The 27,405-nt window shown below is 38.1% G+C and overlaps 2 protein-coding genes across 2 annotated transcripts in view; one reads left to right on the top strand and one right to left on the bottom strand.

Annotated features, from left to right (window-relative positions):
* Positions 1-237: 237 nt before the first annotated feature.
* LOC133977782 (fibulin-7) lies at positions 238-6,828 on the bottom strand. Its single transcript, XM_062416061.1, has 8 exons — positions 6,527-6,828; positions 3,866-4,025; positions 3,592-3,762; positions 2,920-3,045; positions 1,965-2,150; positions 1,730-1,867; positions 1,407-1,542; positions 238-1,222 (listed from the first exon to the last, which is right to left on the bottom strand). Exons 1-8 carry the CDS (start codon positions 6,593-6,595, stop codon positions 859-861), a joined length of 1,350 nt encoding a protein of 449 aa, XP_062272045.1. The 5' UTR covers positions 6,596-6,828; the 3' UTR covers positions 238-858.
* Positions 6,829-10,353: 3,525 nt separating this feature from the next.
* LOC133990010 (C-type lectin domain family 18 member A-like) overlaps positions 10,354-27,405 on the top strand; it is an 80,714-nt gene continuing 63,662 nt past the window's right edge. Inside the window, exons 1-11 of the mRNA XM_062428224.1 lie at positions 10,354-10,468; positions 11,429-11,520; positions 18,234-18,467; positions 18,546-18,643; positions 19,258-19,379; positions 19,913-20,020; positions 20,163-20,255; positions 20,866-20,972; positions 21,095-21,224; positions 21,402-21,498; positions 22,215-22,306. Of these exons, the coding sequence (XP_062284208.1) occupies positions 10,354-10,468; positions 11,429-11,520; positions 18,234-18,467; positions 18,546-18,643; positions 19,258-19,379; positions 19,913-20,020; positions 20,163-20,255; positions 20,866-20,972; positions 21,095-21,224; positions 21,402-21,498; positions 22,215-22,306 (1,288 nt within the window). The remainder of the gene's footprint in view (positions 10,469-11,428; positions 11,521-18,233; positions 18,468-18,545; positions 18,644-19,257; positions 19,380-19,912; positions 20,021-20,162; positions 20,256-20,865; positions 20,973-21,094; positions 21,225-21,401; positions 21,499-22,214; positions 22,307-27,405) is intronic.

The raw sequence follows: 27,405 nt of genomic DNA, 5'->3' as shown, positions 1-27,405 counted from the left end.
TCTTTGGCTGTCTGTCTGCTGAACAGCACTGCTCTGTACTGTGAGAACTCAAGTGTTTCCCAAACAACCACTGCTCACATATACCACTGCTCATGTATCAGACTGCACTTATAGTATATTTCAGAGGGTAGACAGAACAAATCTGAAACTTCGAACTGTAACAAATTTTCCTTCAAATAAAAGACCAAAGTTTTTATGGTTTAAATGGGGTTTTAATGATTGTTTAAGAAGCAAGAATATCATAGTCACATCAGAATATAGATAAACATGATATTAAAGAGGATTACAAAATCTTTATACATCATGACTACATATGCAGTACAAACAACATAAATATCTGCTGACGGAAGGAAAAAAATAGCACTTACTCTGAGGGTGGTCTGTCTACATATTTTCTGGTTCAGCTTATTTCAGGTATCCTTCAGTCAAATGCTAGTTTACAGTCTGCTACATTGTTTTTGTGTTATTCCTCCCACACTCATTTTCTATCTTTCTGCAATAAATATGTTTTAGTTGATCCATACAAAACTCTTTTAAAGTCACTAATTTTGCATTTCTATACCAATGCCTCTGAAGAACTCATATTCTAAAACATGTATTTCATACAGCTGTGTAAAACAGCGGTGTTGTTCCACCATCACCTGAGAGTCAATAAGCTGGCTTATGCTACACTTTTGACATCTAGCTGTAGCAGCTCCTTTAGTAAGTACAGTTGACTTAAAGATGATCGTCATGTTACATCAGATTATCCCGCATCAATGACCAAGTATAGAGTCCTTAGCTAAATTCAAACCAGCTGTTTGTTTGACCTCTGTGCTCTTTGGCCCTAAGTGTTACATCTCCCATATTTCTTGTTTTTTAAAACTCATGTGGGGAAACAAACATGGTAACTTTGGTGATGTACCTCCCCAGCTGGACTCGTTTCTCCAGCTCGCTCATTTCCACTTCAGCTTCAAGAGTGGCAGGGCCCTGCACAGGGCTCACCAGCATCAGCTGACCTGTCAGACGGTCTGAACGCTGGACTGTGAAGTGGCGCCGAGCTTGCCTTCCCCCCAGCAGGGAGAATCGAAGAGTGTCACCCATTGGCCGCAACGCTGAAACCCGGAACATGACGCGGGGAGCTGACAAGTTGGATACAACAGCCAGGTAATGGTAGGAAAAGGAGTTGGGGGCCTGAGAACATGCCTTGTTGTCCACAGAACAAGGGTTACGTTCACAACGCCTGGGGAAAAAAAGAATTGTAAGTGAAATCTGAGGATGGCAACTGAAACAATCTTAATCCAACAATCAGTTTCAGAAAGCACTGGTTTACACCGTCAAAGTTTTTATTTGGTGTAAGATTTGATCCCCACATCTATTTATTACTATAATTCAACTTAAAAATAAAGATAAAGGATCATTCTTACATTGGTGATGTTTTGGCATATGTAGCATTAGGGATTTTGGGGCAGTCCACACGGACACACTGGAAACCACCGTATGTGTTAATGCACATCTGGTCCTTTGTGCAGTTGTTTTGTCTTGTGGCACACTCATCAATGTCTGTGACAAAACAGAAACAAAGAAAAACATTGATTCAAACAAAAAAGTTAGCTTGGACAAGTAGAATACAGGCAAATCCATCACAAAGTCTCCAGAACCTATTTTCTGGAAAGCTTTATGTAATGTTGGGAACAGATTTTGTGAACTAAAAAATTAAGTTATAGCAACACAAAACACAGCAAAACACCTTTGCAGCTGCGCCCATCACGGGTCACATTGTATCCAGCAGGACAGGAACAGCGGTATCCTCCAGGGGTGTTAATACAAGCATGTAAACATAGCCTCCCAGCCTGTCCGTTATGGAACAGCTCACATTCATCTATATCTGAAATGCATAACACACACATTCACTTAACATTGCTCCTGTGTGGAATCATAAATTTGTATTTTAGGTTTGGTTCAAGGGCAGTTGTTAGTTGCACCAGTGCAGACGTTGCTGTCTCTGCCAGAGATGGTGTATCCTGGCTCACAGGTGCAATGGGTGGTCCCCTGGACCATAGTGCAACGTGATGGACGAACAAAGGGCCCAGTGGTGGCAGCTGGTAAAGTAGAAGCAGCAGCGGTGGCTGGCGAGTTGGCGGCAGAAGTGTTTGTCATGGTGACAAAGACTGAAAGAGGAAGACATAACAGAGGAGCAGTAAGCAATGGTTGTAACTGGTCTCCTATAATATATTCAGTATCTGTCCTGGGAATTCAGCCATATTCATTCATTCAGTTATTAATCATTCTGACAGATAAGTTGAAATCACAATGAAAAAATGTAGTTTATCAATAAAAAATAAGTTGTGGTGTCATGTAACCTTTAATAGAGGCAGCTTCGTCTCTACTTTTGCACTGGTTGGCACTATGCACCACCTAGGTGAGAGAGTAGTCATGTTTGTAATGTGATGATTTGTGGGTTGCCAGGATTTTTTTTTAAAAAGCCCACACAGGTAGGCCAGTATTCAGACTGTCTGCTGTACGTTAGTGTGGAAATATTTAAGAACTAGAGAAAAACAAAACAAATGTGGCCCTAGAGATTCACAGCAGACCGCTGCCACTCAACCAGCACCGTCTTGGACTTCAAGCTGGAATTCAATAAAACCCACTTTGTGGTATGTAGGCTTGTATTGGCAAGCTAAACCACTGGCCAGTGTAATCTCCTTCAGCAGACTGCAGGGATTTGGATACTTGACTGTTAAAAAAGTGTTGTCTTAAATACTTATTTGTTATATGTACATCCTAAAATTAAAAGGCACCATTTAATGCAATCCAGAGAGTCTTAAATTAACCTGTTATCTGAATTTAAACAGTAGTAAGAGAGGTGTAAAAAAAAAAAAAAAAAAACCCATCTCCATCAGGTGTGTGTGGTCTGAGTATGTAGTATATTATACCTACATGTTGGCACAGGGCTCTGACAGGTTGCTCCAGCCCAGCCTTTGGCACAGACACAAGATAACTGATTCACTTCATCCACACATGTCCCACCATTCAGGCATGGAGAGGACACACATTCATTGATGTCTGAGGAAAAAGACAATGAAGTTATATGGGGAAATGCTATGTTTGAACCTGCTGGTGGTACAAGGACATAAGCAACCCGCTATATTTGATGCTTGAACTCAGACAACATCATGTCATATGTGTGGTAAGAGAGTGAATAAAGAGGGAATGGAGCAGATGGGTTAATGTTAGGTGCAGCCAAAGTTTAGGGGATGTCTTGATCAAACAGTCTTTGAGCTGCTATCTCAAAGTTAGTAAGCTGTCAGTGGACACTCAGGTTGGAATATCACATGTCACAGCATTCAATAAACTGTCTGGACATTGACCAAAGTACATAAAAAGGAAATATGATCACCTGTCAATATACTATACAATAATATGAAATGTATCTCTACATAGTTTGGTGACATGCAAGATGCACAAAAAGAGGAATGGCAAAAGAGAGCAGGAGTGGGGGAGATTACAAAGAGCATGATGACAGGGTTGTACATGTGATCAGTGGGTTAGGTAAGAGGATGAGTGATGAAAGTGACCATCCGGGTAATAGAACCAACCCTGGTCTTTTACCTCGGCAGGCAGGCTGCTGCCCGCTCCAGGCCAGACTTTCCTGACAAACCCTGCTCTCTGATCCCAACAGCTCATATCCTGGGTCACACAGGAAATGAACCTCATGACCCACATTGTGCGATTTGCCGAGTTTCCTCCCATTGATGGGCACATCCAGTTTTGGACAGGTACCTGTTGGAATTTTAAGGCGTGATTAAAAAATTAAAAAAAGCTCAATGGAAAATATTTTAACATTTAATATTTCAATTAATCAGTATTTCTGAAGGTTGCTTACTGTTAATGACTCTTGTAGTCTGCTTTCCTGCATTGCTTTGCAGCAGGTTTATTTTCTTTTTCAGGTTGCGTAAACTCTGCAAGTACGAGGCCTCATGGACTGAGAGAAGCTTCTGAACCTGCTTCAGTGATCCCTGTATTTCCTGTCTACTAGGACAGTCCTGGAAAAAAAGAGATGGGACAACTTTTCAATAATTTTATGTGTTGATTAGTATTTCACAACAACTTGTTTGAAGCTGATGTAATTCACTGACAATATCACAAAATCTATGTTACAGTGTATCAAATACAGAATTTTAATTAATTGCCACTGCCTAATCATAGGTCATTCATTAATTTTGAAATAAGGTGATATTTCTTTATAACTTTTGTTAACACTGCGTTCTTGTAATGCCTAGCAGCATTTGCAAGCATGGTGCAATTAGTATTTGGATCTTAAAAGCTACAGAAACATTTTATGTGCCATTTTGTTAATAAGGAATGCTGCTGAATTTATAAATACAGAAAAGCTTCTCCTCTAGCCCAAGTAAACTGAAAAAATATTTTGTCAGCACAGAAAACTCTCTCAAAGTGAGAACACACAGAGTCTGTGATGTTATTGATGTATTAGCAAAATAGCTCACTTTCTTTTTATTTGAACATTTCCATTCATTCAACTTAGACTCAAGAACATTTTACAACTAAAAGCTTTTTATATATGCCGTAGTAGCATGTGAGCCTAAATATGGAACTTACCCTTCAAAGATTTTCTGTGGTCATCTTCTTTCTCATCACACTTAATAATTATGTTGCTTTTTTTTTTTTTAATTTTGCAAAAAAGTTCTTTTTCCAGCCACCAGATTCTTTTACATTTACATTTTCACTTTCATGTAAAGCTGCATCAATCAAACAACAGAAACTTACTTGTATCGATTACTTAATTTAAAAGTCATTTTAAAGAAGAAAATATCAAAATTCTCTGGTTTCAGCTTCTCAGATGTGTAGATAATCTGTTTTCTTTATTCTTCTATGACAGTAAACTAAATATCTCTGGGTTATGGACTGTTGGTCGGGACAGAAGAGAACATTTGAGGATGTCAAATCTGGATCTTGGGAAACAGTAGTTGCAGCCTTACATCCACCTGCATGTTTTTTGGGGTTTTTTTTTGTATAATCAGAATTATGCTAGTAAAGAAAAAATCCTGACGACCATAAATGTTAGAGGTCACTCTACTTAAGTAAATCTACAGCTTTATTACTTGACTGTGCAGAGTGAGCATTTAATTAAAATGACTGTAATATCTCATACAGACAAAAGGCCCTAAAATAGAGTAAGCTCTGCTGCATGTAAATAAATGAAAGTCTGCTCAAGGAGTGCACTTGAAGGCTGGTGTAGTACAGAGGCGGTGCTGTTAGATAGTGGAGTAATTACTATAGGATCAAAGTATGTTTGGCCACTTTATGCATTTGTATGCAGGACTCTCCTCCTCTCCAAACCAGACACTGTAACTCAGTCATAAATACAGAAAGCCACTCTGAAAGTAACTAGTTTACTATTCTTGTGATGTGGTTTGTGGGTGTGACCTGGTGGGGATGTTAAAAATCTCTTTATACAAAGTTATGTAACTTCCTCATGTTATTTTAGGAAAGGAGATGAAATCAGCAAAAGCTATTTAGCTTGCATTATGGATAATCACTTGTTCTTTATGATGTGGTGGAGGTCAGTCAGTCAGTCAGGTATTAAAACGCCCTCAGCATAAACACCTGCATCACAGCCTCCCTTTCTATTGGCTGGAAGGGTGAGGGAGTGGCAGTTTGTTTTCCACCCATGTCTTCTCCCTCATTACTCTCCCTCATTCAACAGTGTCATTCTCCACCTTCTCTCCTGTCCTCTCATGCATGTTTTCAGACAACCAATTAGTGTTTTCGTCCAGCAAGAGTTATGTAAGAAGAGTCAATATTTGTTGAAAACACCTTTCTGATTTGGACAGAACTGAGGTTTGGAGAGACTTCAGTCATGCGAGGGGGTGTCTGGTGTTTGTAGTGTAGTTGTCAAAGGCCTCTTTCTGCCTGTGCTAGGCAACATTTCACATGGCTTCATGTTGGGTGCTGGGTTACATTATTAAAGTACGTAGGAGGCATGCAAAGTTGGAGCTTGAAGTTACAGTATAGTTCTATTAAATCCTACCAAAATGTACTTTCTTTTCTGACACCCACATTACGCATACACATATACAGGACACTCTCTGAGTAGCTCAGAAACATACAAATATGCATGCAAAGGTCTACTGTGAGTCATTCACAGACAGGCAGAGTTTTGGACTTTTGTAGCAGGACTGCATTGAAACACAGCATAGATATATTGAGTACATTCATACACTGGAGCCTTAGGGACCTTGTTCCTGTAGTTTGCTTGCAAAGGCAGGTGGACTCAAGGTTTGCTTTGTCAAAATTTTAGTCTGTGATGTCAAGCAAGGATATTCTCAATAGGACCTGTTGTGTACTTCAGAGGAATTGAGAGTTTCTTGCCTATTAAGCACTGAATAATAGTCATTATGAGGCTCAAAGATATAACTGCTTTGTGAGTATGTCTCAATGCCTTAAACTTAAAGGCACCCTTTCACCTTATTTCAGCTCTATATCATTCATTCACTCATAAGATAATAACAAAATGTCCACTCACCTGTCCAAAAGTAGTATGCAGAGAACAGAAACTCAGCAAAGTGATGACAGCCGCAGCTGATGCAAACATGTTTCCACTAATCTAAATCCAATATGCAACTGACAATCTAAAGTGCGAAGTTAGAAGCAGAAGTGTGAACTTGGAGTGGGCAGCCCACAGAGTGAGCAAAGAGTCCAGGTGAGTGAAAGACCAGACTTGGCAGTGGAAAAGCTGCTGCAGCGAACCTCTGCGGAATGTTGGGTTTACTCCTCAGGAGCCAATCAGGGAAAGAGACGTTAAGAAAAATGTGACCACATTATTATCCCTTTTACTTCCACTTCCTCCCTGAAAGCAGCTTAGTTTATATCTTGTTTATAAAGAGGTGTGTTCTGGATCTGAAAGGCACACACAAATAATACTTTGACCACACTGTGTGCTTTGCAAAATGCAAACAAAAGGGTATCAGCACCAAAATTTGAAACACAGGATTATATTATTATCTCTTATCACAAGCTTTTAATGTTTTCTGGTGGAGTTGGGTTTTTTTACAGCAGCAAACCAACATTATGAAAGATAATTGTGAACCCCTTCCCATTTTTCTATTCTTAAACATAAAACTTTAAAAGCCATTCATCTGAGCAGCAACTGCCAACTCAATCTGAAAGTCAGAATGGTGTATTGGTTCCAGTGATGGCATAATGCTCATTGCAAATGATGGAGAGAAACTACAGAAAAGCTGTGCCCTCTACAGGAATATATATTGTGCATACATGCATTCCAGTGCTGTGTCTATGTTAAGTTTCCTTTTACATACATTAGGCACATAAAATGGTAACTTGCAGATGTTACATAAACATTCCTTATTTTGTTATGATACCTTTTTGTGATTTAGTGACACCGTCACTATATGCCAAAATGTCCCAACTCAGCAAATGAGCTGAATTTTAATTTGAATACCCGCAAAGTATATAATATCAAGTTGGGTGGAAAATAGCTTAAGAAAGCTGCATCTTTATGTGGGCAAAGACACTTCCCTGAATCTGTGACATGTTGAGACAGAATTTGATAATTTAAATCAAATGGTAGCAGCTTTTCTCAGTAAGTGTTTGCAACTGAACCACACTGTTGCACAGAAAATCTCTACTATGCAGATGGATTTTTGTCCTCTGTGTATGCGGCCCACATCTCTGCAGTTCAAACATTAATGAGGAGTTTAGACTCTTGAGTACTGCTTTGAGTCGAAGCAGGAAGGAACTTACAGCATTTTTTTGGCTGGATTTACCTAAGAAATCATCTGAGTGGTCTGTCTGAGCCCAGAACAGACTGTGTGCACGGCTGCTATTTGGCTCAACCAGAGGTCAGACAGTCCCTTCTGATACAGCAAAATCAAAGAGATAAGAGATAGCTGGAGAGCCTGGGGAGTGAATCCTCAGCGCAAAACACATTCAACTCACAGAAGAATGAGTCTGAGGCTTATGTGATGACTGCAGACATTGAATCATCAAGCAATACAGATCATGATTCATGCATCCCACTGTGGGTCCATTGAAAAACATGGTCACCAAGTCTAAACAAACAACCCCATCCTGTACCTTTCCAGACCTATTTAGTTGTTTTGTACCACTTTATGTTTTTCAGTGTCACATTCTTCTACACTTTAATATCTGCAAACACATTTTATTTAAAATTTTAAATGACCTCCTGTGACTCAGACCTTTCTCAGCTCTGGTATGATGCGTCATTTCTTGATTCATCCGAATGATGGTCCTTATCCCTCAAAACAAACTTTGCCCCATTTAACAATGATGAACAAGCATGCTCAACCATGCGTCAGAGTAAACCTTTCTCTCTGTCGCTAAGATCGGGAAGTGATGACAGATATGATTAAGCCATATGCTTTTGTCCCCAGTGACTGGCAGCTGTTTTTAGTGGTGGAAAGTAGGCAAAGTATTTTTGTGGAAATTTACTAAAGTACTGTCCTTAAGTCCACTTCTGTACTAGTATTTCCATTATACTTATAATCACCATATCATATATAATAACCATAATACAAAAATGTAACACTATTTTGCATAATAAATACTGTTGTTTTGATACTTCACTGCTTTGATACTTTACTACATTCTGATGTCAAGTGAAATCTTTGAATGCAGAACTTTTACTTGTATTCTTTACTTGTATTATTACATTGTAGTAGTTCTACTTATTTAAGTAAAGATATTAATACTGCTTTCATTATTCCCTGCTGCTATTAAGCCAAATAACAATTAAACCTGAAGAGTACGGTTTAAACCTGCTCTATGTGTAAAGTGCCTTGAGATTACTTTGTTGTGATTTGGCGCTATACAAATAAAGATTGATTGATCAAATATATGCTGATGTCTATGTCTTAAATATGTTTATTATCACAGTAAAATACTGTGTAAAGTATTTTTCTCTTGATGAAGACTCAAAAGTTGTAAAAAGCATAATGGTCATTATTTCATTTAATTACACATTCTTTCTGGTGGTATAACAACCTAAAACTTACATTTGTATACTCTTAAAAGCAGAGTGCAAGCTGAGTATTTTAGATTATGTGGATGGTGTGGACTTGCAGACTCTTCATAAAACTGTTTTTGTTTGTTTTTTAAACTATGTAAAGTGTGTGAAAGGGGGGAATACATTTTATTTCTGTTAAAATTTTAAAGCATTTTTTCACACACACACACACACACACACACACACACACACACACACACACACACACACACACACACACACACACACACACACACACACACACACACACACACACTCCCAAATGTACAAAACTTACTTGGTGCACTTACATGCACTCTCAACATACAGCAGTCATGTCTTTTAGTGTGGCCCCACTTTCCAAAAAGAATGATTACAGCAACATTACCATAACAGGATATTACAATGTTAAAGAGACACTAGCCCCTGCAGTAAGGGTGAATTAATTAAGTAATGTGGGACAATTTCTGCGACTGGCACTTCAGCAATATATTTTGATATGAAGTCAATACATCATATCTGCACCCAAATGTGAAATCCTCAAGATATTTTCTGATCATATCAGAAGAAAATGGAAATATCACACTCAAAATAGAAATGGCAGAATATAGAAGGGTTCCTTGTGCCAGATGTGTCTCAGATTATGTGTATTTCCGAATATGGGACAGTTCAGGCTGAAATCTGGGACACTCGGTGGGAGGCTGAAAGCTCTAAATCACTTTAATTCATACAATAAAACTTCTTTTGTCAGTAACAGTCTATCAAAGTTCATGCCCATATTTGGTCATTTCAATAATGATAATGTTTTTTCTCTTATAGACAATAGTAATGTATGTATTATGTATTATGTATTATATATTAATATTAGTACTAGTAGTAGTAGTTTTCACCATAATTTGAGGCATGAATATGCCATGAAGACAATCTGATAACACTTGGCACCATTGCTTCATTGATGACAAATTTATATCCTTAACATTTACTTACTGAAAATCATTTGTTACTGACCTTTGACTGGACCTCATAGAGAGTACTTCCTGACCCCCCCCCCCCCCCCCCCCCCCCCCAAATCTACAGTATAGCACCACATGTGTGGGGTCACGTGATTTTAATTACACTCCAGGTTTAAGTCAATAGCTTTCATATTAATTAGTATTTAGTAGAGAAACAGATATGTGCATTTAAGCATAGGTGTTCCACATTAGCTACACTGATTGCCCTTATAGTGTTTTTTTTGGTGAGGAGGACGGAGGGAGGGAGGGGGCAGGAGGGGCTGAATATCTGTAAACGGGTGGTCACTGTTGTTGGAGACACTTACGGAGTTCATCATGGTGTCTGTTCCAGCTCCTCGCTGTCTGGATCTGATTGTCGTTTTGTCTCTTCTGCCCACTTTACTCAACGCGAACCGGATTACCACGGACACACTGGACCTCAAATCATCCGGTAAACAACTGTGCACGAGTCAGGTGTCCACGAGGGTTGTATCCTAATGTTGATGATGAACTCCCTTCATCAGTTCACACGCAGTGAAATATAATTTTGATGGCTGTGTAATGCTGGTTATAGATCGCAGTGGATTATTACCATAATGTATTTCTGAGAGTGTGTTGGAAGTTTTTATTTTATCCTTATGTTGGCGTTCAGGTGGGAATCCTCTAAGCTGCAGACTAAAGTGGGCTCCTTTGTTTTCACTGTTCTTCATAGTTCTGTCTAAATCCATCTGGCAAAAGACCAACAGCTCAACTTTTCTATCACTGTCTGCTGTGCTGCAGAAGTTTGGCATCAGCTTAACAAATTACCATTTTGATGGTATTTTGCCAGCATTAACCCACCACTGGGGAGCTAAATTCATAGTGTTTAACTTTTCAGTGAAATGTGCTGACATGTAGTAGGAAGTAACTTTTAAGAGAAGAATAATAATGAATGTGATGCCTAATAGACTAATGTTAAGTCCAAAATATGTTCATCCTAATTAACTAGTTTCCTAGTTTTTTCCCAATATAACACGATTCATTTATTTGTTCTGTCTTCCAAACTTTCCAGACGAAATGTAACTAAAAAATGCAGTTATTAACTTACAATGATCATGATATTGATATATATTGTTTTTTGGGTATATGTGTGCATTTGTGTTAAAGAACAACAGATTATTAGATGTTTTTTTCTGTTTTTAAGAGATGCTTGTTCACTCAAAAAACAAGAATATTGTTTTATGTTCGCTTTGAAACTTTTTTGCTCCATTTAGGTCAGCCAATCACTTCCGAGTTGAACTGTGAGTGAAACTGTATCACTCCAGCCAACTCTGACAGACACTCAAACTGCCCGCCAAACACATTTGCATTCCGTTGCCATAGCAACAGCAGTAGCTGTATAGTAAATGAGCCTTTTCTGTTTGTCTTCTAGGGCTTGGGGTGAAGGAGCACTCGCAGATTGTTGCCCAGCACAATAGACTGCGCAGCCGGGTCAAACCAATGGCAGCTAACATGCAAAAAATGGTTTGTGCCATCTATTGTCGTTTTTTTTCCTGTCTGTGTGATCAGTATAAATGTTGTCATCTAAATCTGTTTATTAACGCAATGAACTGGAGATGGTGCACTGTCCACACTGCTGGTCCTTAATCAAAGTTTACTGTCTTTAGAGAATACATTGTGTCCCTTATAGAGTTACTTATTTTTTTACTTTTACTTTTTACTTTTTAACTAATATGCAGCTGCCAGTGCAAGGCTCAAAGAAAAATGATGATGGTGACAACAATCATAATAACAGCCAGGTAGCAACATAGTCACAGTCAAAACACAACAGACCTACTGCAGTCTATGTATAAAATCTCATGTTCCACAATTGTGGATCATCTTCACCCAGGAAGACCACTTGAGGTGAATTTAATTTGACCCTGTGCAATGCCATTTTTATGTAAAAAAGCAAACAAACATATTTTCAAAAGAATATTTATTTTTCAAGAAGAAGAAGCAGCCGTATTTTTTCCAATACACCTGCTAAACGTGTATACACTATTTAGTGGCTTTTCTTTCTCAAAACTGAAATGATTAAACAAAGGCATGGATAACAAAGGTTTTTAGTTAAGCTGTCTTCTTCTCGTCTCAGCTGTGTGAAATAGTAATGATAGTGCAGCACTGTGCACCATTTGTTCTGCTCTTCTGCCAGCTGAGAGATGAGAGTGTGGACAATATGTGTGAAGTCTAAATCAATTAAGCGTGCATACAGTCTTAAAATGATGGCAAGTAATTTAATTTATTTTTCAAACCAGAGAAAACATGTTTAATTTATTAACCTGTTAATACTTTTGTATCAATACATACAACTAATATAATGTACAAAAAGTGTCCATTATAACTTTGACAAAGTAGTAAAAAGAGTAAGATAAAATATGCATGTTTTGGAGAGTCATGGTAAGGTGCTGCTGAATGTGCTGTATTTCCCAATATTAATTTTTGACTCAGGTTTTTCTAATCCTACTCTCTGCACAACAGTTGAGTTAAACTCCCTCCCTATCTTATTTCATCTATTGCTTTGCTGTACAGTACTTATTCGCACAACTGTCTCGTCTGTTCACTCCCAATGCACTATACGTATATCCTCCAGGCCTAATATGAGATTTGTGCCAGGGCAAACTGTCACTTTGTCATAGATTACATCCTCAAAGCCACCTGTACAGACTGAGCCCCTTTCTTCGACTGCTTCTCAGCTTCGGAGAACTGTTCTCAACTGATAAGCCGTAATGAGAAAAAGAGGATGTGGATAATCATTCTGCATTCACAACTGCGGTATTACAGGTAATTTCCCTGTGAAAACCCTCATAGGAGGCTTTGCCGAGCTGAATAGGCATATTAAAGAGCTTTACTGATAAACGTTAAAAGGCTCAAGGCTTCGGCTGTGTTTGTGAATATCTGAATGACGGTTCTTTTTTTCCTCACTTAAGCATTCTGGTGAGATTGTGTAGAAGTGATTATAATATAGCCCTTTAGGCTTTGCTTTCAGAGTGAGATAAAATACCAATATTTTAGGAATAAATGATGCTCCTCCCTTTCTTACCCAATGCCCCGTCTGTTACTTTTCCTTGAGCTCTTGAGGATAAGTAGTATGAGGTCATACCATCACTTGCAGAGACATAAATTAAAGTTCAGTGTTTACTTTTGATATGTAAATCACGGCCTCTGTTTGGGAGATTTTATCTCATTAATCTCTTCCCTACTTTCCAGAGCTCAAACACTTAATTTGATTGTGGTTTGGGAAAGAAAAAGCTGATCTGCAGAGCTTCATGACAAAATATGCTGCTTCATTAATTAATTAGTTGTTGATGGCGCCACAATGAAAGCAAAACGGAATATAAACACACAACTCTCTTGAGATTAATGAGACATTCAAATCCTACAGCTGATCCAACATGACATGCTTTAAAATGAAATGTCTTGGATGAATATTGCCCCTTACACCTCTCTGGTGGCATCAAAGTGAGAGCCGATGACTTTGGCCGAGAGCAGAGTGAACAATGAACTCTAGGGGGCTCAGCCTTTCTCCATCTCACACACGTCAGAGTCATATACACTACCGGTCAAACGTTTTAGAACATCCCAATTTTTCCAGTCTTTTATTGAAATTCAAGCAGTTCAAGTCCAATGAATAGCTTGAAATTGTACAAAGGTAAGTGGTGAACTGCCAGAGGTTAAAAAAAGGTAAGGTTACCCAAAACTGAAAATTATACAAAAACACTTTAAAATGTAGGTGTTTCCTACAGAGAAATTGCGAAGAAAGTCAAGGTGTCAGTGAGTACAGTTTCCTTCAACAAGCACTCAGAAACTGGGGGAAACTCTGAAAGGAAGAGGCCCAAAGCGTCAGAAGACAAGTTTCTGAGAGTCAACAGCTTGCGTGATAGGCGGCTCACAGGACAACAGCTTCAAGCACAGCTTCATAGTGGTCGTAGTAAGCAAGTCTCAGTTTCAACTGTGAAGAGAAGACTTCGAGTTGCAGGTTTGACAGGTCGAGTTGCAGCAAGAAAGCCATTGCTAAGACCTTAGAATAAGAAGAAGAGGCTTGCCTGGGCCATGAAACACCACCAATGGACTACTGAAGACTGGAAGAAGGTGTTATGGACTGATGAATCAAAATTTTAAATCTTCTGTTCATCACGCAGGAGTTTTGTACGCCGTCGAGTAGGCGAAAGGATGGTTCCTCAATGTGTGACATTAACTGTTAAATATGGAGGAGGAAGCATGATGGTCTGGGGCTGTTTTCCTGGATCCAGGGTTGGCTACCACAGCATTCTGCAGCGCCATGCCGTATCCTCTGGTATGCACGTAGTTGGTCAGGGGTTCATCTTACAACAAGATAATGACCCAAAACATAAGTCCATGCTATGCCAGAACTATCTTAGGAAAAAAGACCAAGATGGTAAGCTTGAAAACATTTTTTCAATAAAAAACTGGAAAAATTGGGGTGTTCTAAAACTTTTGATCGGTAGTGTACTTCTGATGCCTATCGTCCTAAATCTGTCAACTACACACAAAACGTTGTTGGACAGACTTAACTTTCTAATAGATCATTTTGATGTTCCACCTTTAATGAATAGTACAGACTGGGCAGTGACAGGAAAGGTGTGAATAGACATACCAACAGGCTACAGGACATATGACACCTTTTTATTTATAATATATATAGAAAAAGAAATTGCTCTCATTAGAATGAAGAGATTTTTACCGGTTACTGGTACTCCTATGTCTAAATTAGAGGATAAGGATTTTCTATATGTTTCTTATAGTCAACAATCTCTTGTACAGAGCCAAACCAACAATGAACTCATTCTAATATGTATTGTGCCTGTTTTCAAAACCTGATACATCTTATTCCTCTGTGCCACAGACCTCCGCTGTTGAGAAACCATGAAAAACACATCAGTGAACCACACCACTGCACATAATGACATGTTTCTTCACCCCTGTAGAGTTTGGTTATGGTAGTTTGTCTAGAAATGGCTCCAAAGACGACTAACATCAATCATGTTTTCAGTCTCTGGAGAGTAATTTCATGTAAGGCAGACACCACTGTGTATGTGCATGCAGTTCCAATTACAGAGCTTTGCTAGCTTGTTGTGCTACATATCACTACTTCTTGTCTTTCTACTACTACCACTTTGGACAACAATGGAAGTCTACCGAGGAATTTTCGTTTTGTTTTTGTTATTTCAGTTTTGTAAATGTTCCTTCTTTGTGAGAGGACAATTAGTTTTGACTTGTTAGACCTGATCTAGTATCTAGTATCACTCTAGTACCTAGTGAAACCATTGTTATTGTTTGCACAATGTTTTATTGCCTTTATGCATGACAAGAGTTGTTGTTAAAGTTACTATTACTTCTAGTGAGCATGTTTTTATTTTGGGAAATTTTGGTTTTCATACCCTTTGGGGGAGATTGCTTCTGCTGAGGATGGGGGGTTTCCAGTGCTCTGCCTATAAGTTTTGATTGACTTTTTGGGCTTTGTCTGCTTGTTTTTGTGTGTTGTATTTAATAGTCTGCTTTTTTATGGCCACACCTTAAAATATATCACCTATAATCCTTCTAATTTTCTAGTCACAACTGTAATGGTTTGAACAACCCTATTAAACGTTATAAGATCTTGCATTTTATATCACCTGGGAGTTCAAATTATTTATTTAGAAGAAACTCATGTTAAATCTCCAGACCAATTAAATTGATTGGGGGTTTATCTTTATTACAAAGTGAGAAATGTTATTGGCCTGATGGCTATTCCTCAGAGTTTTACAGGAAATTTTGTCACAAATTGGCTCTCCTTATTGAGATGTTTAGTGAACTTTTTAATTCAGACTGCTTTGCACAGACACTAAACAAGCCTCCATTTATTTAATTCTTAAGAAATGGAAAGATCCCTTGTTGTGTGAATCATAACACCCAATTAGTCTTTTAAATGTTGATTTGAAATTATTATCTAAACTCTTGGGACAGCGGTTGGAATCTGCCCTCCCCTCTATTATTTCTCACGACCAGACTGGGCTGATTATCTCTTTTTCAACCTTAAACACATGTTTAATGTGATTTATAATCCCTCTGCCTCTGCCCTTCCTGAAGCCTCAATATCGTTACACACAAGGAAGACAGAGTGGAGTGGGATTACCTTTTTTTTGCTCTTAAAAAATGTTGGTTTGGGGGAATTTTATTTCATGGATTAAATTGCTTAATTCTTCTCCTCAACCCTCAGTCAGAACTAATAATATGAATTTAGAGTATTTGAATTTGTATCGATCCACTAGGCAGGGCTACCCCCTGAGTGCCTTGCTATTGCCATCAAGCCCTACTCAGTTACTCTTAAGACCAATTCCAACATCTCTGGCGTAATGTAGAAAAAAAGGCCTCCTTGTACGCAGATGATTTATTCTCATTTCTTTCCAACTTTTCTCTGTTTATCCCCACCTCTCTTGAATCCCAAGATAACCCATTGTCTGACTTACCGTCCAGAATTGCTCAACATGCATTAGTGTATCTTGGAGTCAGTATTTCCCATGAGTTAGAGACCTTTTATAAGGAGAATCTCCCACCTCTTCCTTCACAAACTTGTAATGATTAGATAGTCTTTGCTTAACTGCAAGGATTGATTCCATCTAAATGAATGCACTCCTCTGGTTCTCTTACCTCTTTCAATACATCCTGCTCTTCTTCCCTCAAACCTTTTTCTGGAAATTAGAGTTTATTTTTAGAATTTTTTAAGCAATACTTAGACCTACGAGACCTAAGAGGGTGATGGTCTCTACAAAAGTTTTTTTACTTTTGGTGTACTAATATTGGATCCATGAGTTATTGGCTACAATATGCAAGCCTTGATATTTCTCCTACCTGGCCAACCATAAAGGAAAACTCTGCTGGCCTGGCATCACTTAAAGCCCTCTGTATCTCTATACACAAAGAATGCAATTGTGAAGTCTTCCTTCAACAGTGGTTTTGGTTTATATATTACATTTATTCTCTATTGTGCCCCCTTAGTTTCTAATCATGTATTTTCTCCTTCCCCAGTAGTTTTTTGTGTGTTCCAATACAGGTGTTAATCCCATAAAGATTTATACATTAATAATGTTTTTGTATCCTTTCAGTAGCTGTCGGACCATTTTTCGCTTCCTAAAGAACACTTTTTTACACTTTATACTTACAGGGCCTTGCTTTGTATGCACTACCTTCCCTTCAATACTAAGTTTTCAGATATTCCAACCTTATTAATTGTGGAGGGGTAAGAAGCCATTCATGTGTCATCTAGGCCTTATTATTTTGTGTTTTCATTGTTTTCTAGTTTGCTTGTTTCCCTGCTGGTATGTGTGTGTGGGTAAGTATTAACTGTTATAATTATTTCTGTTTGATTAAAATTATTTTAGAAAAGAAAAGAAATCTAATTAGGCTATAATTAAACTATTTTGTTCTATTTCGGTTCAATAAATCATATTTTATGGTGTCTCTGTCTCTTTAACGAACGACCTGTGGGGGATAGGTCGTTCGTTTAACTCTCTTCTTTCTTTAATAAACCCAAAAAATGCTGCCAAAATAATAATTATACTAACAGTAATACCAAAACATTCAATTATCAATACCCTACCATAATAATAATAATAATAATAATAATAATAATAATAATAATGTCAAAACATTCAATTATCAATTTTAAAAACCCATCAAACTCTTCTAACAGGCTCAGGGGTTGGCTTGCCACTTCAGTCCCTACTGTAGTCTCCTCAGCAGAAGCCAACCAGGCTGAAGACTGATGAGAGCAGCAGAAGTGTGACAGCTCCAGGTTTTTTTCTCTTTTCTTAGGGTTTGATTACTCTGGTGTCGGCTCTATCGGTCTGGAGGTCTGTCTGGATGTCTGGATCGCTGCTCTGATGGAAAGATAGCTTTTTAGATTTTATAGTGGGGAAGCTGGTTTAACTATTGTTGTATCAATACAGTTATTTTTTTAATTTAATATTCAGATCATGTCCTCATAAATTTACCTTTCTCTCATTAAGTCATCTTTAACTTAATCCTAGAGTTTTTGTTCCTGCTCCAAACATTAGTGCCTGTAGGTTGTTTTTCTTTCCATGCTATGAACTCTGCATGTGAGGTTATACTAGAGAAGGCTTAAGTCTGTGTGACAAGTTTTTAAACATGTAAAAATATGTGCAGTAATATCATTAAATTACTGTCTTTTTCTCTAGGAGTGGAATGAGAAATTGGCCTTACTTGCGAAGGAGAGAGCAGCATCCTGCCACACAGACCCCTCCCCTCAACACTTCTCATCTCTCAGTCACATTGGCTGGAATACACATTTCTCTCCATATGGTGTCACCTCATTTTCTAACATCACTGACATTTGGTTTAAGGAGGAAAAAGATTTGATCTATTTGAGTGGACAATGCAGAGAGAATGCCACTTGTCAGCACTACACACAGGTATTTCCAGTCAGATGGTTTGTGTTTTTCTTTTAAAAGTGCCTATGTAGTGTGTCTAATGTGTCTGTTGTTGTATAGCTGGTGTGGGCCACCTCAAGTCATGTGGGCTGTGCCAGCCATCTGTGTCTGAGAGAAGGAGACCTCTGGGAGATGTTTGTCTGTGCTTATTACCCCGGGTAACAGATTCACACTTTTTTCTCCCAAAAAGGGAGTGTTATATTGAACTGGAAACAGCACAGTGCAAATACAAGACGTTAGTTTTTAACAAAATAGACACAGATTAGGCAGATACCTAACATGAATGTGTGAATGTAGAGCTGCAATGATTAGTTGGTTAAATGACTGATAGAAAATTAACTTAGAAATATTTTGATAATCCAATAATAGTTTTAGTCATTTTTTTAAGCAAACATAACAAAAATTAGCTGGTTCTAGCTTCTGAAGTGTCATGATTTCATGCTTTTCTTTGTCATTTATTATTGTAAAATGATAAGATTTACGTTTTGATTGTTTGTCAGACAAAATAAGATGATAAGAAATGTCACTTTTGACTTATAACAGGCATTTTTCATTATTTCCTGACATTAGACAATGCAATAAATAATCAAAATAATGTATTGATAATAAAAATAATCTTTACTTGCAGCCTAACATAAATGATGTAAAATGTATGATTTCACAATTTGTAATAGAAATATGTTGCCTATTTTTATCACTGTATTATTACACTAGAGAAACCAAGTCTGTATAAAGGTGTGTTTTGCATTATACTGTATTTGTGTTGCTGCAGGGGCAACTGGGAGGTGAATGGTCGGCTGGTGATACCCTATAAGACAGGGCTGTACTGCTCTCTCTGTACTTCATTCATGTCTGGTTGCTTTAAACTGTGGGACCATGTAGGTGGATTGTGTGGTAAGACAATATTTTACACCCTAAAGCTGCCAAAACAAGTTGCTACAGAAGAAATTGAGCTGTCACCGAACATCCAGAATATCTCTGAGGGAGTACACAGTGAGATCTTTTCATTAAAAACATTTAGAGAATTCCTTTTGGCATTAAACACAAGTCATTGAAATAAAAAAGTATGTCGTAGTACTTTTTGAAACACAAAGTTTTTAATTTTACACCTACTACAACTGTAAGAGTAGGCTGTCCAATATGCTCCTCATGGGCACTTCTGCATATTGCTATTGGCAATGCAGTTGAAACTGCACAATCCAATCTGCACATGCATAAAAACACATTTGTTTTTGTTACCAGTTATTATATATGCAGGGTTACTCAACTACTGTGGCATCATAGTTCTGCTGCAATATGTGTGTGTGTGTGTGTGTGTGTGTGTGTGTGTGTGTGTGTGTGTGTGTGTGTGTGTGTGTGTGTGTGTGTGTGTGTGTGTGTGCGTGTAAGTTTGTAATTGTGTTTATGTTTTTGTGTGTATTTATTAGAGATTCCAAGGAACCCATGCCGTATGAGTTGCGGTCAGCACGGCCATCTTAACATCTCATCCTGCAAGTGCAAGTGTGATCCTGGGTTTACTGGACGCTTCTGCCAGGGTAAGAGTCAATATTGTGTATTTTCATCATATAGTATAGAGTATAAGGGCCCATTATTATTGGTCTGTTCTGTATTTATTGTTTGATATTCCAACTAGATAGGCAGATTTCACTGTACTAACAGTAGATTTCTGTTTTCCAGTGCGATGCAGTATGCAATGTGTACACGGTCATTTCAAAGAAGAAGAATGCTCTTGCTTGTGCGATATTGGCTATGGTGGTGCTGAGTGTGCAGGTGAGTGAAGTGTGCTTTCAGTACATATGCTTCTTTGTGTGTCCATATACCTCAGCAATTTGCACTCTGACACACTGGCTTAAAAATTCAAACATATGTGTATATACACACACAAACTGAGGAAAGCAGGTAATGCTTTATGTTACAGGTCCTTTAATTATATGAAAAAATTCTGGAAATTTCTTGAATAATTTGCAGGTATTTAATTTTTAATTTTTAAAAAACATTTTAAAGAAGTGTAGTGCAATTTGGTACGTTTTTTGCAGAAATATTAATGTTTTTTTCAATTTTTTTGTCTTATAATTTGTACCACATTTCACCAGCCTTTCTGGAAAATATATTCCTGCAAATACTCCAACACTTCTATGAAATTAGTATAAAATGCAAAATCTGCTGAAACACCAGCATATTGACCTATTGAAGGTGGCATCAAAGATATTTTATCATGAGTGGTATCATACCATGATGTTTACAGTATATATCAAGCAGAACTTACATAATTTTACTGTTTGAATAAGAAACAAATGAATTTTTCTGGTGTAATATATTGAAATGTGTGCATTGAACTTGATCTGTGATGAATGGTGTGTCTTGTGTCGTGTCTTAACAGAGAAAGTGCAGTTTCCCTTCCACAGCTGTGATGTTATGATTGATGGAGATTGCTTCACAGTGTCTCCACAAGCTGACACCTACTATGGAGCCAAGAGACACTGTCAGGTGAGAGACAGGTGTGTGTTGCCCACTCAGAGACTGAAGCTTTACAGCCACAGCACATCATTTAAAACATATTACTTTCATTCTGCTTTCAGTGTAGCTTTGTTCTTTGTTTAAACCCTCAGGGACAAGGAGGTATTCTAGCTCAGATCCACAATCAGAAGGTTCAGGACATCCTTGCATTTTATCTGAGTCTCCTGGACACCAGCAATGAGGTCACCAACGCTGACTTTGAGACACGAAACTTCTGGATAGGTACAGTGTTTCATCTTGGTCATCCAAATTAATGTTAAAATATCATAACGTGTTCTAACACCCGACAGCACTACCAGATTAGGTGGCAGACTATGCGGTCACACTGACCAGATGTGCCACCAGGTGCAGGTAGTGGAGATGCTGCACCAATATAACAGCAATGTTTTTGCTCCACAGGTTTGACATATAAGCCTCTGAAAGACTCATTTCGCTGGGACACAGGCGAGGTCTCAACATTCAGCAGCTTTGCCTTTGGGCAACCTGACAACCATGGGTAAGAGGCACATTTACTAACAGACATAAGCCACTGCAGAGAGTACATTAGAAAAACAGGGAGGGCTTAGTGTAATACAGCTACACACCAAAAAAAGACCACCTGAAAGGCAGAAGATTAACTTCTTATCTGTAATTTTAATTAAAAGTTATTGCAAGAAATTACTGAGGTAAATGGACTGCACTTATATCGCTTATATAGCTTTTCTAGTCTTCTGACCACCATAAGGGCTTTTACAATACATGTCAACATTCACACATTCACAAACACATTCATACACTGATGACAGAGGGTGCTGTGCACCTGTTCATCAGGACATTCACACACACACACACACACACACACACACACACACACACACACACACACACACACACACACACACACACACACATACACTAACACCAATGATGCAGCCGTCAGGTGCAATTTGGTGTTCAGTATTGAATGAGCCAGGGATCGAAGCGCTGGTGTTCTGATTAGTGGAGAACCTGCTCTACTTGCTCTAAATAACCATTAAAATAGCGTCACTCATTAAATTTCATATACTTTCATATACTGAGTAACCAGTGATGTTGGCTGTTCTGCACCCTACACCCTGACCACTAGAGGTCTCTCTCTTTCTTTCTGTGTCCTCTTTCCTGTCTGTCTGTCTGTCTATATATCTATCTGTCTATCCCTGCATGTCAGTCACTGAATCCTTTTTCTCTCTCTAGTTTTGGTAATTGTGTAGAGCTGCAGGCATCAAGTGCCTTTAACTGGAACGACCAGCGCTGCAAAACACGGAATCGATACATCTGCCAGCATGGTAAGGCTTTTTGCAGGAGAGGGTTAATGAACATGAAAGTGGATGAAGGTGAAGTTGTCTTTTGTGATCAACAAATGTGATCTGGTAGAACAGGATGCAGCTCATGTTTGTCTCTTTACAAATGTGTCACCTGACAAAAGAAGCTGTCCTTCTTTGCCTGAACAGTGGTTATTTACCTTTTCTCATGTTAATGTTCCAGCATCTAGTATCAACCTTTTCCAGCTTACATATAGACCCAGTTCTGGATGAAGTCTGAACCGTGTACTGGAGCACTGTGTTAAACAATTATACTGTATAATTAAAGAGGATGTTAGATAAAGATGCTGCACCTTATAAAACAGGTTTTATGACCACAATTGGTCAAAAGACTCAAAACATATTGACAGAGACACAGCCTTTATATAACAGTGACTTGTCAGGACTTTATGTCTAACCTGTTAGCAAGACAATTGCCTGATTACACAACCACAAGACACAGAGAAACATAAGCTGCATCCTACCAGAGAAAGGAAGTCTAATATTCACTCAGCGCGGCTCTGGTTTAATCCACCAACCCTGAAGAAGAATATGTATGAATATATGAATATGTCTTTAGTGGAAATGTCTGCTCCCAGTTTTATTTTTTGATGAGAACAAGGACACACAAAAGTTCAGCACTTCAAGCAACTTTTTCGCTTCACACAATGATTTACTTTTGTGTTAAAATTTAAAAAAACATATTACTTTTTTACTATTTTTTTGGCCAGTAGAATGGTTTTCTTTTTTTTTTAGATACATTATTGGCTGCTTGTTTGAGTCACTGCTGTACTCCAGCTCCACTGTGTCCACACAATTGACACGACCTATTTCATAGTCCCCTTGTCATTGATGACCACCAAAAGGTGAAGTGTAAGACCTTAATCCAGTGTGTCCATTAATGACGTGCATAAAACATTGAAATCTCTGTGTGATCCTGCCTGCACATTTAAACATGGCACTCTGTCTAAATCAATGGCACTCAGTGCTTGCCATCAAGAGCCTTTGAGCGATCGATATACATCAGCTCCACAAAGGCACACAGTGTTTAGACAAACACATACCACTTACATTGATTGTAAAGAATGAGATGGTGGCAGATGTTTAGTTTTGCTCGGTTAAGTGCGTCTTTGCAAGTGGCTGATGGGTAATCTGGTATTGATCGTTTTTAGCTGAATTAGTGATCTACTCTGAATGGGGGCAGCGTTGCTAGGACGACTCTTGTACAACCTGCTTTTTGAGGACCTTTTAATGTCTCCCTCTTCGTAGTTTGTGTAAAACACGACTCAGGATTAATAATCATTATTAAAAGAAGGCCCAAGGACAGATTGTATCAAAGGTAGCTTGTGTAGAGGTCAGTGATATGGTTAAACTTATGGTGAATATTGTTCCATATTCTTTAAATAGAAGACTAAATTTCACTGAAGCAACAAAGAGTTGAAATGCATAAATTCAGCTGATTAAAAGCAAGCAGAGCCCTCCGCCCCATCAGAGTAATTTTCAGCCGTCATTGCTGTGTTCTGTTAATTGGTAATAAAATGATAAGGGGATTTTACGCAGCCTGAGGCCGACGCTAAACTATGCTTCTCCAGAGTATTGTCCACGCTTGCTTGCATGAGTGTGTGTGTTTGTGTGTGTGTTTGTGTGTGTGTGTGTGTGTGTGTGTGTGTGTGTGTGTGTGTGTGTGTGTGTGTGTGTGTGTGTGTGTGTGTGTGTGTGTGTGTGTGTGTGTGTGTGTGTGTGTGTTTGAACATGGACTGTCTTCTGTCATGTTGTACATCATTACAGTTTCTTCACAGTCATGTTTGAATAAAATTAAAGGATTACTTGGGGCTTTATGACAAATCACACTTCCTCGTTTTTATATTCAACATGTGGAATATCTCATATATTTACGTGTGTGTGTGTGTGTGTGTTTGTGTGTATTTCACAGCTGCAGAGCACATTGCACGATGGGAAGCTGGCAGGTGACAGACCTAAATTTTTCAAAGGCCGGAAACCTGGTGTGCTGTGTACATGTTACATGTTCAGCAGAAATACCTTCATTTAATGTTCTTATCATTATATGTAAATGAATCTATGTAGTTTAGATTGGGTATGTATACTGTATATGTGTCCATTTTTAATGTTTTAAATGTTTTATCATTAAATTGTTGTGTGTTACACATAGTTTCATTCTTTGGGTGAGGATTTTTAATTTTTTTTATTCTTTGCATACATACTTTGAGTGCGAAGCTTGAATGCCCCTCACTGCCATACATCCATGCTCATTTCTCTGCCATCCTCTTCCGTCCTGTTAGCTTGAAATCAATTTGGTCTGCTATCAGTGGAGATGGTCCCGTTTTTTTTAATGCTGCTTGGAGGAGTGAAGAGTGAGGAAAGACAAGGCTTCTGAAAGTCTGTTATGATAGCAGGCTGCTTGGAAACCACATCAGTCCTCAGAAACCAGTGGAGGGAGAACAGGAAACAGCACTTAGGAATGTTCCGCCTAGATAGTGTACATATGCAAACATTATGTATCATTTGTTTTAATTTTTTATTTGACACTCTTCACAGTTACTCAGACAATTGTCCTGTGACCCTAAAATGTTTGTATAAGAGCTGAATCTGGGGAAAACACACAGGAAACAGGGATTGTATCTTTATGACATTTAGCAAAATGTCAATTTATAATTTATAATTTGCATCCGGAGTCATTTATTCTTAATGCAAATTAGTTTCATTTTTGATTTGATATGGTTTAAAAAAATAGTTCTCTGACTACAAAGTAACATCAGGTGTTGCCAATATTTACAAAACATCATAAACAACCATCATAAAATTGATTTTTTTTAAAAGAAGATAAAAATGTTCTTTTTTTGTTTTGCAATTGATAACAATCTCAAGGTTTGCCCTACTGGGGTTCAAATTTACAACATTCAGGAGAAGATTCAATTTTCTGAAAAATTGGTTCAGCACTTGGACAGTGAATTTACTGTTACAGAAATGTCTCCATCAAAGTTATGGCTATCTTGTGAAGGAATCGCAAAAAAATACCAGTCCAAGTACTGTGCCATTAACTATTTCAAAAACACACATTTATCCAATTAAATGACCAAAATGCATCCAGTATACTGTTGATTCCTTCCGTCTTAGGTTAAATTGCAACCTGAATCAAAGTTTGAAGAATAACCTAATCTCTGTCAGAACAATATTCAGCAAATCAAAATATAGGTTCCTTAAGGTGCTTAATGTGATTGTGTTGCGTACAGTGCCAACCAGCACAGTGTAGCCAAGAGTCACTGACCTCAGAGCAGAGAGGTCGAACGAAGAAAGAGGGAAGGAGAGACTATCAAAAAATGGTAAATATGAAAGAGCTCAAATTTAAAAGCTAGGGCCTCCAGCAGGCCAAGGCAAAGTTTTTCATGTGAAAACACTGACAACATCTACAAGATGATTTGGAACAGTTTTTATAAAGACATGTATAATTCCCAGATGATATTTTATACCTCAACAACTTTGACCCTAACCTTTCTTTTGGTGCCACCATGAGGTTAATTTGTGGACATTTGCACATTTGCAGTTTTAAGTGAAATGTCTTAACATCTTTGGGATGGCCATGAAATGGATGCATGGTATAGTTTTGCTTTGTGCGTGTATGTGTGTGGTTTAAATGTGAACCAGGTTAGTGACTGTTTAATGGTGGCTCTGAGGTCCAACACCATACTGCCCTTTCTCTGAACAGTGGAAGATCCTGCAGGATGGTAGACAATGATACGCTCAGTGGGAAGCAAGGGATAAAAAGGTTGCGGATAATGAGGTCTGACCAACCTGCATAACTGCAGTGAAATGGTGCAAATGAACCAAACACAGATGAGGTCACAGGCTTTAAACAGCTGGGAGCAATAAGAGCAATGCAGCATCCAATTGTCTTTCAGCACTACTGATTTTCCACTTTCCTGAACATTTTTTATATTTTCCCTCTGCAAGGTAAATATTCCAAATCTCCTACTACTTGCCAAAAGGGAAACCTTCCTCAAGCTTTTGACACCAAACAAATGTCACATCTGGCTCGCTGTTGTCACAGCCTGATAGTCACCTGGGATTCAGCCTTGTACTATGATTGGACAAAAGAAAATATGCTGGTCAGGTCTTTTTACTAAGTAGCTGCATATTCAGTTCAAAAAAAGTTACACAATGTAGTTCTATGAGCTCCGCTGTGCTCTTAATGTGACTCTATAAGTGATTTTAATAATTTACTACATTTCTCCTTATTACTTGAATTGAATAACATGTTATTTTATTTAACCACTTACAGTTTTCTACTTTTATCTCCTCTTAAGTAACTTAACTTTAACCTGCATTAATAGATTTTTTGGCCTTTGGGCGCAGCAGAAACTGATTGTGAGCCGACATGACATATCATCACCTTTTAAGTAGATATGTTGAACTTGTTGGCAAACAGTTGCTTCTTTTTCTCATTGGCTTCTATTTTAATCTCTATCAACTCCTGAGGGAAATACATGGCTCTTAAGATGCTAAATGTTCCACTACTTTCATATTTAGTTTCTAGCTGTGTTTGTTTGTTTGCTTTTTGGTGCTGAGCAGGTAGTGTACAACTGATTTTTAGAGCTTTTTCTCTGAAAACAGCTGCCTACTGCTAAAGCTCCATAAAGCCGAGGTGAGCTACAGAGTCATGTGATAATTCTCTGTATCTGTCATTTAATACGTTGTTTGCATGAGCTGCTTTATGTAATTGTGAAATACCAAAAGTCATCCTATTTCTCTTTGTCATAACAGTATCACGTATATTCTATAATCTTCCAACTCATAATTGAAACTACATAATGTTTACACTGAGTAAAGTATTTAAGCCGGAGACTCCAGTCCATGTTTCTGTCTACATCATTCCATCAAATGGAAATAATCTAAATATTTTGTGCATAATTATATATATATATATATTCTGAAATAGTATCTTTGGAAACTATTTTAGATCCAATTCTGTGGTTTTGAGCAATGTTTGTCTGCACAACATGAGTTGTCGTAACCTGACGCAACAGATGTTTTGTTACACAGAACTGTGTGATCTTGTGATCTCACAA

Source organism: Scomber scombrus, chromosome 1, assembly GCF_963691925.1.
Source record: "Scomber scombrus chromosome 1, fScoSco1.1, whole genome shotgun sequence".
Lineage (NCBI taxonomy): Eukaryota > Metazoa > Chordata > Actinopteri > Scombriformes > Scombridae > Scomber > Scomber scombrus.
The sequence above is the reverse complement of the archived record's forward strand: the minus strand, read 5'-3'. Positions and strand labels throughout refer to the sequence as shown.